General features: G+C 39.4%; 1 protein-coding gene across 2 annotated transcripts in view; it reads right to left on the reverse strand.

The window, feature by feature from the left end:
* Positions 1-12,816, reverse strand: part of RUNDC3B (RUN domain containing 3B) — a 37,508-nt gene that overhangs the window by 3,127 nt on the left and 21,565 nt on the right. The window contains exons 9-11 of one of the 2 annotated variants that reach the window (XR_014943642.1): positions 5,702-5,851; positions 1,141-1,287; positions 688-803 (exon numbers count right to left, since the gene is read on the reverse strand). Coding sequence is in view for 1 of the 2 variants with exons in the window: in XM_015853389.3 (XP_015708875.1) it covers positions 688-803; positions 1,141-1,287 (263 nt within the window). In the remaining variant the exon portion in view is untranslated. The remainder of the gene's footprint in view (positions 1-687; positions 804-1,140; positions 1,288-5,701; positions 5,852-12,816) is intronic. The other variant, XM_015853389.3, reaches the window with a different exon arrangement.

Here is a 12,816-nt window from a genome sequence, read left to right on the forward strand (position 1 = left end):
ACATAACAGACATGCTGTTTCTATTTCAATTTCTCCACACTTACTTGAAACACTTAGATTTCAATACTGTTTACTGCTTCTAAAACCTTCTAAATTCTACATTCAAGTTATTTCTAAAGTAAAGAATTTTGAAGTTACGAACGAGTCTGCTTGAATTCGGTATCTCATGAGATACAGAAAGTTGCTTATCGCAGTTTCAGCCCCAAGTACTGCTGGCTCCCAAGCATTTCTCTACTTTTCACACTTGCCCACTAGATGGAGCAGGTAAACTTTGCACACACACATTTTGAAGGGGGCACTACATTGCGTTTCTATGTTGGCGCATCTCTTTGAGATTTCTTGAAAGAGGAACAGGTTGGGATCACCACTGGGATAATCCAGAAATGCAAGAAGGGTACTTGAAATATTTCATATAGGTATAGGAGGAAGGTGTCTTTCTTGGGTTCTATGATGGAGAAGGAAGAAACACATTTGAAGCTTGGCCTTCAATACAGCACAAAGGCCTATAATTACTTGGAGACAAGGAATAGACTTGATAAATGAAAACTTATTTGGAAGTTAACAACGGCCCTTAGAGAAACTGAAAAAAAAAAAGCCATAACAATGGAGAAAATAAGCAGTATGATGTCTCAGACTGAAGATGCATCTCATAGGGACTAAAGAGCAGAGCTACAGGGGGCTCTCTACCTTCATTTAACAAGTTCATCCCATCCTGCTTCCCGTCCTGTGAGTGGCCTGGATCCAGAGAGGTCTGAGAAAGGCTGACGTCTGCCGAAAGTTGGTCCAGACTTTGAAAACTTTTCCTGTAAGACAAACCATAATTTTAAATATCAACGCAATTCATGATCTCAGCAGAAATATTTCTTCAAAAAGTTTTTTTTTTTTAATAAATAATAAAATCCTTTATCGTTCTTTTTGTAATAACTCTTCTGTGTTTTCTATAAGATTGTTATTTTCTAAAGGGGTTCTTTTGTTTGTTTAATTAATGCAAAGGAAGGAGAGAAGAAATTTTTATGCCAGCTGATCCTTGTGCATCATAGCACACTATTCCTACAGAATACGCTTACGAGTAATGCCATGCTCAGGGAAATGTATTTTAAGTTTCTCTGCTCCTTCGAAGGTAAGTCATATTCAACTTACTCATCCCATTGTTGGTTGTGCTTTCTATAGAGTAGAGTGTCCAAGGCAACAGCGTTGACATCCAGAGCTCCTGGGGAAGGCCACTGATTGGTGAGGTGAGTAGTTAATTCTTGTCTTGATCTCAAGTCATTATTCTTTAGCACAGTCCTGCAAACGTAGCAGACAGTAAATATCAGCAAATCCACTGAATTCCCAATCAACGTTTTACTTAAAAAAGTGATAGACTGCAGTTTTCAGAAGCAATTTAGTAACAGAAAAAGATGAAATAACATTCCTTCTGGAAACATATCTATAGATTAAAAAACAATGGGGTAGCATCTTAAAGATGCTTTCTGCTGGGAAGATGGTAATGAACAGAGCGACTATTTTCCCTCACAACAGGATGGTTGGAATTAATGGGATCTGTAAGGTCCCTCCATCCCTGGCCATTCTATGACTCTACTCTGCAGACCAACGATCAGAACTTGATATCCTTTACCCCAGTTTTGGGGGCATTTGAAATGCAACCTGCCTTCTCCCCACTCCCAAATGAATATTGCTGCAGAATGAACTGAACACCAGACATGCTGACTTCATTACAAGCTTCCAGGTAAAATACAACATGTAGTTATTCTGCTTTGTACCACCTTGCAGGTGAACTTTGTTTCTAAATTACTGAAAAGGCGTTCACAGAAGTACCTTGCAACTCAAATTAGTTTTGCCTCTTATTCTCACGAAGCAGATCAGTGTTCTAAAGTTTTGGAAACCAGGAAGCCAGTATGCTGACATCAGAAATCACCCGATAAAAGTCATACAGAAATAAGAAAGCAACACAGCTCTTTGGACTTCAAGACACTGCCTGCCTTTTTCCAGTAGCATAAGGTAACCTCCAAGCTATGTCTGTGTTGTAGCATAAGTTCAGAAACAAAATATGGCTTATTTACTCATAAGTCACCAAACTGTGAAAGTACCAGGCTACAGTACAACACTGCTTAACAACCTTTGAGTATCTGTGGACTAAAGTACATAACTCATGTTACAAATCTCCATATTGAGCGCACTCTGTTGAAAGCCAAATGCAGCGTTGTCTCTGAAATACTAAGCTGCACAGCAAGCTGAAGATCTATTGACCATATGCGTACCTTTAATGGATTAATGAGTATTACTATCAGTATATTAATTTTTACAGCGGAGCTTTTATTGTGGTATTTGAACTGTTTATACAAATGATCCACATTCAGTAGGGGGCACATAATCCTACCCAAGGAGCCAAAATTCCCCTAAAATGAGGTAAAAACAATTGTAAGTTCATCAAGTAATCTTGAGGAACTGAGTTTGAAACAGGAGGCAGACAGAGCAGTTCTGCAAGAGAAGGTGTTCAAGCAGCAGGGCAAACAACGCTGTGCTCAGGAAGTTGTTCTCAAGACCATGAATTCCCTCAGCTTTCACTCACAGAAACAGTAAGTTTCCTTCCCTGGGATATCCCTCACATTCTGCTGTCCAAGGCATTTATACAAGAACCACTTCCATGGCCTGCAGCTCTCCAGAACTTCAAATATCCGCTGTGCTGCTCACTTCCCTGGGGTATCTCCCATGGGGTGCCTGGAGCTACGTGGGATTGTTAAAGGTTCGTTGATATGAAGAAAGCAAGCCAAGTGATGATGATGTTCACCAGCTGGTCTATCTATATGACCTCCTCACCCAGAAGGACTTGCACGCTTTCAGTGGAGGACACCCTGCTCATATTAGCAACTGCACATACAGTAACTAACAAATCTCATACACATACAACACGTACTTGTGAATTCCCACCTGGGCAGCTCCTCTATGTTATTACCACACAACTCAGCAGCAGAGTTAAGTTCTGAGTAAATAAATATGCTGAGCAAGGAGAACACAAAGCACATGTGCAGACAAGTTGGTAACAGCGGGGCTCCGTATTTTACATGGGCTTCTATACTGGGGCCTGTCCCACAGACCTGCACGCTACAGTAATTTCATCCCTTCTGATGGAAGGGAAACAGGAAGCAAACTGGATACTCTCTCTTCTCTTGTTATATTGCATATAAAAATAGTTTTGAATATGCAAAAATCGTCCTAGCACAGTGTGTATCGTTTACACAAAAGCAACTGAGACAACAAGAAATAAGAGAAAGTATTCATAGAAGGGGCCAGCAGGTCCCACCCATTCTTCCAAACTTGTACGTTGTTTAGAGGTCTGTTTTCTCACAGTCATTTTTAAAGCATGGTAAGATTTAGCTGCAGCAAAGCCTTGTTAATAGCACTGCCTGCAAACAGTTTCTTCTCTGAAGATAAACAAAGGCACCTTCCATTTACACATATTAACCAGACTTCTGAGAGTCAAAGCATTAAATCGCAGTTTACATCATCCTAAAGCTTAGTCATCACAGATACCACACAGGCTTTCAAAAAAGGGGAATAAATGGAGACAGAAGTGTTTATCACACAAGTCTAAAAGGAAGGAACAAACTCCTGCACAGAATGAACCACTGGCAAGAAGCACCAGCTGAAAAACAGAGTGACTTGAATGCCTGTAGACCAAGAAAGCAAGTTTCCAAGCAGAGGTTTTATATGAGATATTATGTCATAACCCATAAGCATCACTTACATGGAACAAAATCCATAAAATACTGTCAGAATAATAGTGCAGATTGAACTACACAGTTCTGATTTTAAACAAAATTCAATCTTAAAATTCAATAGAATACTCTTCTATGGTTAGTGACTTTGTAGCTGTGATGGTTTAAGATATGGTTTGGATGACATTTAAACAGAGGAGTACAAGTAGGTACATTCAAAAAAAAGGAAGAGGAACAAGGAAACAAAAGGGTTTAAAAGACATTTTAAAAAAAGGACATCCAATAAGTTTTTAGAGAAAAAAAGCAAACAAGCATATATAGCAAGCTGTTAAGCCCCTTCTCATCAGACTGGAAACTGAAAGCCAAAAAGAAGCTAAGGACAATGGCTTCTAAATACAGTCGTCTCAGCCATAAAGATGGTTCAGTGTGTATTAATAAGAGACTGGCTGGTTCTGTTTGAATGAAAGAAAGGCCACGTGGGAGATATGGCTGAGCAGAGTATCCTGGGCTAACATGGTGAGACCACAGGGTGCAGAAAGTTTTATGTAGAGTAGGGAGGAAACGTGTGAGAATTTATTAAGAGAGCAGAGGGCTTAAACTGTACATCAGCTGGTTTGGTCAAGAAAAAATTCTCATCTGTGAACGCCTCTGAACTTATTTTCCCCCATCCACTAAATGACATCTTCTCCACCTGCGGTCATTTCCAACACTTCACAATCATATCTGCAAAAATCCAGGAGATCTCTTTTGTAATCTCCAGGAATGTAAATGTAATCATTGAATTACTCAGGTTGGAAAAGACCTCAGAGATCATCAAGTCCAACCACAGCCTAACCATAGTACCCTAACTCTAACAACCCTCTGCTAAATCATATCTCTGAGCACCGCATCCAAACGGCTCTTAAACACATCCAGGGATGGTGACTCAACCACCTCCCTGGGCAGCCTATTCCAGTGCTTAACTATCTTTTCTGTAAAGAAGTGTTTCCTAAAGTCCAACCTAAAGATTGCTTTGCTCAAAGTCATTATTGCTTTGCTCAAAGCAATCTTCCTCTCAACAAATATTTTTATAAGATCACTCCATATTGTGTTTAAATTTCTGAAAACCATCAAAACAAAGAAACAAGAAGGCAGAGATAGAGCACTCCCAGTTCTTTTAGAATGAATTGACATGCTGAAAATCAATAAGAATGAAATACTCAGCGAAACTCTTGTTAAAGGAGAGAGGAAATGTCTCTATGTGCTTTTGACTTTCACTCCTCAAATTATGTATTTAAGGAGTAGGGAAAAGCAAGCAGTGAAATCTACTGCTAAACATCTCCAAGTGTTGGCATGCTGTGCCTCAGTGAGGCACTCTCCAGAATATTTACTTGCTGATTCACTCAACTTTGATTACCTTGAGATGTTTCTTTCATAACTCACAGTTCCAAAATGATTTACTAAGGATGTGCAGAATGTTGTTATCTGTGGTACACATGCAATAATGAAATGCAGTCAACAAATCACTGTTCATCTACAGCCACGCTGCACAGAATGACACCCGTTCTGCTGTTCCTGTAAAATCACACAGGAGCTGAGAACACGGATCACCACAACGGTCAGCTTTGGTTTTGTTGGTGGTGCTTTGTGGGTTTCCTTTTGAAAGAAACATTTAAAAGACATTTAACTGGTAAGCTAAAGCCACAAACTGTGGCTTTAAAATGGAAACGATATAAAAAGGTGCTTATCTTTGATTTCTTTCTATCTGTACCAATGTTACCTCTGGGAATTTAAACAGAAATAAAATAAGAAATTATCTCAAGTGTAAATCAAGGTAATACAGAAAAGCCTCATCTTGGTCACCAACTAGAATTCTTGACTCATCTCAGAGATTTCCCCCAGATCATCAAATAGATTTATTCATTCAATTGATTTTTTGTTTGTTTAGTAAACAAGTCAGTTCTGTTTCCAGTTACACCTAAGAAAAACCAGTAATTTCTTACCTGCAAGTTTAATTTCTCCAAATCCAGAGAATGCCAGTCCAGTTGGCAATTTGCCCTCCTACCAGCAGATGAAGACAGGAAATAAACGAAACAGACTAATTCCCTAAGAAAGGGAATTATAGCAGATGAATGCTCCAGTTCAAGAACTACCTGAGTAGTGAAAAGTAAAAATGAAAATAAAAGCTTAAAAAAATAAAAGCATTTGAATAAGAAAGAACAAGCTTTAAAACTTTTATTTAGGACAGGAAACATGGAATGCAAACTCAAACTGATAGCATACATGAACATAACCAAAATCTGTAAGAGCAACTCTAAAACAAAAGGGAACTCTCAAACTGTCAGTACTGCAGCACGACAGCGAGATGTCTGGACTGGTATATCATTGGACTTTGAGAAATTAGATCAGCAGGTAGGAAAATGAGTTACTTACCAGTGGGTTTTGATGCTGCAAAATATCACCTCTCTTAGGTGTGTGCCCTGTGCACAGACACAGTACTCCCCAAATCTGATTCCAGATTCCATTTTCTAATGGCAGCCGCTGCAGTGGGAAAAAAAGCAGGCACGTCCTACCACACCAGTTCTCTCACTGCTTCTGACTGGCCCACAGACCTTGGTGTGTTAACAGCAGCAAGTACTGGCTGTGCCACAGAAGAAGTCCCCTTGATGCTTCTTCACCAGTCTTTTTAGTCCTTTCTCATCTCCTTGAGATCTTGAAATATATCCTCCAGTAATAAAATTACTCTCAGCCATTTTATAGAGCTTTTGATCTCCTTGACCCCTGGAGAACCTCTGACAAACAGTTACTGGCAGAACTACCTGCAGCTTGGCTCCTGACCACCAATCTAATTACAGTGGGAATTTTATTTCACAGTACAGGCATCATCCGGAATGGATCAAAACACACAACACTGCCTCAGTGTGAGCGTGCTCGGAGAAACCACGGCTGCACTTCCTGCCCTTGCACAAATAACAAACCCGACTCCTTTGGAGGAGAGAACAGGCAAAACCTTGGCTTATAATTTAAATAAGAAAATCACACAAACTTTATCTTGTGGCGTTTGCACAAGAAAATCTCACCAACAAACAGAGCAACAAACTTAAGCAGAACCACCTGCCATCCACATACAGCGATCAGGCAACAAATGCCACTGTAGTTTCTTCAACTACACAGTTTGTCTTTAAAGTCTTTTCAATTGGGTATCGAACTTCAAGTGATGCATTTTATACATTAGAATAAGGTAAAAGTAACCTTTCTTTAACTGCTCTAATCTACGCACAAGCCTTATAAAAGACTTACTTTTCCTATCAGTATTTAGATGCAAGCCTCTAGGAAATGAATAACAGCTAAGAAACGAAGCAAGAGAAATTGGAATCTCAGAAGCAAACAGTAATGCAGGTTTATTTATCTAAATGGATAAAGCACACAGAGATCAAATTCAGTCTCTGTTATCATGCTTAAGGACTAATGATTATGCATGACAATTGGTTTAGCCTGTATTTAGCTGATGCTATCTGTCCTGTCTGTGCGCACTGTGAGTATCAAGTTATTTGAAGTCTTTTATAAAATCAAAGTCTCACGTTCACCTACTTCAGACAAGAGTTTGGATGATGCTTTGGAGTTATATTTGGAAGGGAATTAAAACATGAAAATATTGGTATTTCTTCTACAGCTTCTTCCGTAGCATTACCTGCTATGGCTCAGGTAACATTAACAGAGGAAAACAAACCCACAATCCATGCAATATGCTCTCCTACCGGGAATATGGATCTGTAGCAGATCTTCTGTATCTTGCAGAGTTGCTATCAACCCAGAAACTTCTGGCTTCCTGCTGTGCAAGAGACCCACGCCATCCCTTTGGGCACTAAGAATAGCACATCCTCTGTCCTCTGAGGCTCGGCCCTGACTTTGTTCAGTTCTACATACTTCTTTGCTTTGTCTCCTCTCAGTGCTGTGAATTGCAGGAGTCCGCCCATGCACCACACCCAGCTGACCTTTCCCTACCTACACTTCCAAGCCAAAAGGAAACTGCCTCTCTTGGAGCTCCCGCCTCACTCTGAACAGGACCTGCTCCCTGTCCGCACCTTTGTGAAACAGAGCAGGCGTACAGCAATGCACCAAACTTCAAAACAAACAACTCCACAAAGCGAAAATAAAACACACTGCAAAAATAGGAGTTATTTCATCTGCTGAAATACTATATATATATGTATATATGTATATGAAATACTATATATATATTATACATATATATATGTATGTATATATAAATATATGTACATTTAATGAGCTATGTTTTTAAAAAGTTATTGAAAAAAAAAAGAGTTCAAGTGGAGTAAACAAGGATCCGAGAACAGAGCAGACTACTGTACTAAGGTTTGAGATGTGATGCTGCAAACCTGCTGGAGACAGGCAACATACAAGATGCACCACAAAGGGAAGCGGATAACATGAACTATGGTTTGACAGTAAGGACTCGTGGAAGCTTTAAGAGCAAAGGATTAGCACTCAACTTCGACATTCTGGGAAAGAAATTCAGCAAGGAGATCAAACGTTACATTCTAATCTCCCAGGTCCTTTCAGTGAGAAAATAAAGCAGCTATAACGAATTGGATTTACTGTACTTATGAAGTTGAAATCAGCTTCTCAAAAGGCAGAAAAGCTTTACAAGAGGACTATCTGAAAACGAAGGTGAGAGTCCTAAAGCAGCAGCCAGACTTCCCTATTTCTCAAGAAGATTTAGCTTTTGAGGGGGGATTACAAAGCCAAGCAAGGCACGTTTTAAATTCTGCTCACAAGGGGAGACAAGGCACGGGTTAAATTTCCAAGCCTTTGCTCAGAGTCTCCTGTTTCTTGTGGCAGCTCTCCTGACGCTCTCCAGCAAAAGCAACACTGACAACAGATGAAGAGCAGGGATTTAACTGTCATAAGCAAGTTTTTAACTAAATGGGGCGTTAATTGTCTTTGGAAACGGTTCAGTACTCTACAAGTTAATGCCTGGAAAACAGTGAAGTGGTAGGCTGTGTACCACACAAGGGTACAGAGCATGTCCTATAATTTTTAACTGTTGCAAATAGCCTTTCAGGATTACAACTAAACTGTGGCTTGCTATCTTTACATAGATATTGATATTACCATCCAGGTAGGAACCGCGTTGTTGGATCTATCAGACAAGTATATTAAAATATTACAAATGGAGTACAAACATTATCAGGGCCTGGAAAGACTGAGTGACTGAGTAATTCCAAAGTAAAGGCCAGAAAAATTAAAGATACCTAACTTTAAAATCTGCTAAAACATACAATTCCACAAACATAGTTGGTATAATATGTGAGTGACCCTACAATTTAAGTCGAGTCTTATTTGTGCCATAATCAAAGACAGAATTCCAGTCACCACAGAAGAGTTTCCTTCAGTGTCCTTCCCTCCACAAAGCACTGGAACAAGACAGTGGCATAGGAAGAAACAGCAGATGGAGATAAACACAGAGCCATAAAGAGTAGCTGTGCAAACCGAGAAATACATTTTCAGTACGTGTGGTAAATTAACCTAAATACTGGGAAGGGGTCTTACACCAGGCACAGCAGCATGAACACCTAATAACCCTATTACGAGGAAATCCATGTTAGTAAACATTACACAAATCTCTTGTCAGCTCAACAAAAGTCACTGTAGAAGAGAAAGAAATACATCCTTTAAGTTGAGCTTTTTACCTCCATGTGTAATGCTTTCTGTTTTCCATAGGATTCTATTTTAAAAGACTTTCTTTGTTAAAGTGATTAGCTTTTATAACACTGGTGAGTCACTGTCCAGGAGATGAGTCACTGTTCAGTAAATTGATGGAATCCCTTTTGTAATTCCATAGCAATGCTTTACATATAAGTGTCAACTTCAGATATGGAATCTCAACTTTAACCTATAAAGTAGCACAGATAGACTGGAAAATTTTGCTGCACATATAGGTAGTGTGTAAGCTAAAGGAAAGGTTGCTGTGTGCAAATAGTTGTAGGATTGCCTGCTCAGTCCTGTGACTGATGGGGTGTGCAATAAAGTCTGGAGATCACTGCTCCAAGGTGCATCCAAGACTTCTTCACGGGACAGCAGAGATGAAGAAATGGTCTCCTTTGTAACTCTGAATATTCCAGAATCCAATTTCCTGATGATTCAATCTGTCTCCCACTGCATTTTGAATGTTAGGAAAATAAAGATGTTTTCTTCAGTTAGACACTCCATTGATCACAGGCTTCTCTTGGCTGCCCTCCTGTGAGTTGTTACTTTTAAGCACTGGCTGTAAGAACTGCTCCACCTCAATTGTGAAAAGACACTGTTTTGATAGAAGACCAGAGCCAATATCTTCAAAATCACATTTGTCCTTTGCTCTGGAAACCTTCAGAAGTGACGTAACATTAACCCCCCTCACTGCAACAGCAAAAGCAAACATTTCTCAAGAAAGCAAATGAAAGCCAGGATAAACCTCATTGTCCTTCCGACAATTGACAATCACTCGGCAATCTCTTAATCTGTGAGAGTGTGTGGTAAAAAATGAAGCTGTTCTTGATCAGCTGCTCATTTGTTTAAACAGCTCTGACTGGCAATCAGGTGTCCTAATGCAGCTCCACTGTCCCAACCCGATTTGCCTTCAAACAGCTGCCAGCAAAGAGAGATACTCAATGTGCAGATGGCTGGGCATATTGATAAGAAATCCTGTTAAGTTGAGACACACTTTTTTTTGTTTTCCTCCCATGAATAACAGGACAAATCGTCAGCTTTACTGTTCTCCAAAAATCAGTATTCATGAGATTCATGCAGTGGCTCTTAACTAGATTAAAAGCTGTTTGTTGTAGTTTGAATGCTCTTCTGAGTCAATGCTCTACAGTTTTCAGTGTTCCTTATTTTCTCATAGTGGCTGTTAAGACAGAAATGACTTCTAAGTTGTTTCAGTCTCCCCTTCCAACACATATTCCACAGTTTCCCTTATTAAGCATAAAAATTGAGAAGTTTTTCTGTAGGTAATTTAATTGATAAGCTGAGGTCTCACTGGCCCCCAGCATCGTCTCACTTCCAGGTCAGCAACAATAAGAACCCACACTGCCAAGAAAGTCCCCCCTTCCTTCTATGTTTCAGAAGCAGACCTGAACTTAAATTCAGATGCTGCCCAAATGCATGAGTTTGTTGAAAATGTACATATAACATTTCAACTTGCACGCCTTTAAAATACCAGTTGGAAATACCAATAATGCTCAAAAGAAAATCCACAGTGGAACTTTGGACCTTAACAATAACAGCCAGTGGAATAGAACGGTGACATTAAAAAGAAAATATAGAACCTTTATTTACAATAAACTCCATTACACAGAAAATGATCCTAAATCAGATCTCCAAGTGTTGTACAAACATTCATGTTATATGCCTCTGACAGAACTGCAATCCCAAACTCGCTCTTAGCTGCTGGTAATGAATCCAGAGGCTACAGAATACATTCATAACTTCAAAAGGCTACAAATGGTAGATAAAAAAGCAGGTATGAAATTCCATCAGTGCTGTTCAAAAACAGCCAGACCATAAGAAGCAGAACTAAAACTCGTGCATCAGTCCAGATACATTAGTGATAGAACATACTCTGCTGCAAGGTCAGCACTTCATCCTTGGTCAAGAATAGAATAAAATAAACATAAAGCAAACAAAACAAGTATAGAAGAACAATTATGAGACCTTATCTTTCCCTTTCCTCTCCCACGTGAGGAGCTATTGACTCCTGACACAGTTTAAGAAGGGTTCATCTGACAGGCACTCAACACTCACAGTGATAACAATGCAAAATTACACCTCCCCCCAGATATCCAGTGTAGTCCAGGCTCCTGACTACAGCATCTCAACACAGCTATACAAGAACACACTATCAAGATACAATAGAAGCTGCTCCACAATTTAAGCCTTTACATACAAAAGCCAGCAACCAAAATTAAAGCCTAAAGATTGAGATCCATACAACAGTCCAATTGCATACAGCCCAGCTAAAAAGAAATGTTCACAATCTCCAAACAGAGTGGGTTTAAATGAGCTCACTTCTCACTCCCAGTAACACCTCTGCCCCATGCTCAGACGTACTCAGGTTAAAGAAGTATATTATCATGAGTTGTAAACTCTCAGGAAGTTCAGAACAGAACTCTAGAAGAATCCCTCCAACGTGTATATGCAACCAGAAATAAAATGTGCAGCTCAAAAAGAAATAAAGGTTCTTTTCTTTGACTTTGAAACTGACGTAAATGCAATGCAAACACTGTATTCCTGGGGATTTTCATAGCGCCATTTCAAGCACTGGCAATTGAATGATTTACTGCAAGAAGGGGTTTGGAGAAACTGCATTTTACTGCGTAGAACAGGCTGTTGTGAGACAGCAAGCAAAGGGAACCCACATATTCCTAAGCCATTTTTGTGTCCTCCCCATTCTGCATTTCAAAGGACACATCTCACTTTCATTTCACTTCAGAGCTCCAATACATAAAAATTACCTCACATCTAAGATAAACCAATTTCTCTTGTACTTCTCGTGAACAGAATTACAGCAATTACTGCAGCTGTGTATTCCAGCAGTCCTGTGGCACATTATCACCTCAAAGCGAGTTTTCCATTCGGCTGGATCTTTAAACAATGCCAGGGAGTACCTATGAAAAAGGATGGTATCTCCCTGCATAACAGATAGGGCTGTGAGGATGTACTACCTAAGGACTGTAAGACACCTGAACACTTAACACATTAAGAATCACCTTTACTGTTAAAAAATGTAAGACTTGTTCTGTGATTTGAGTCTTTTGCATTGCATTAAATGTGAGCAGCAAACTGTTTCATCAATTAGAGTATTTGTAGGATTACCAGCTGAACTTCTACTCTGTGCAAGACCCACTTGGGTAAAATAGAACCCATATAAAGCAAGAAAATAAGTAGTTCTTTGCCCTCTCCTGCCTCCCTGCTTTACTCTTTAAAACCAAAATTCAAAAGGAAGTTATTTCTAATAATGCCAATTTTTAAGAGTAGCCTTAAAACCGGAATTAATGAAATATGAACAACAGTTTGGGAAAACGTGTCAAAACGTAAGAAAGTTTACTCTAAGAACTTT

This window comes from Coturnix japonica, chromosome 2 (assembly GCF_054131305.1).
Source record: "Coturnix japonica strain WE chromosome 2, WE-NBRP24, whole genome shotgun sequence".
Taxonomy (NCBI): Eukaryota; Metazoa; Chordata; class Aves; order Galliformes; family Phasianidae; genus Coturnix; species Coturnix japonica.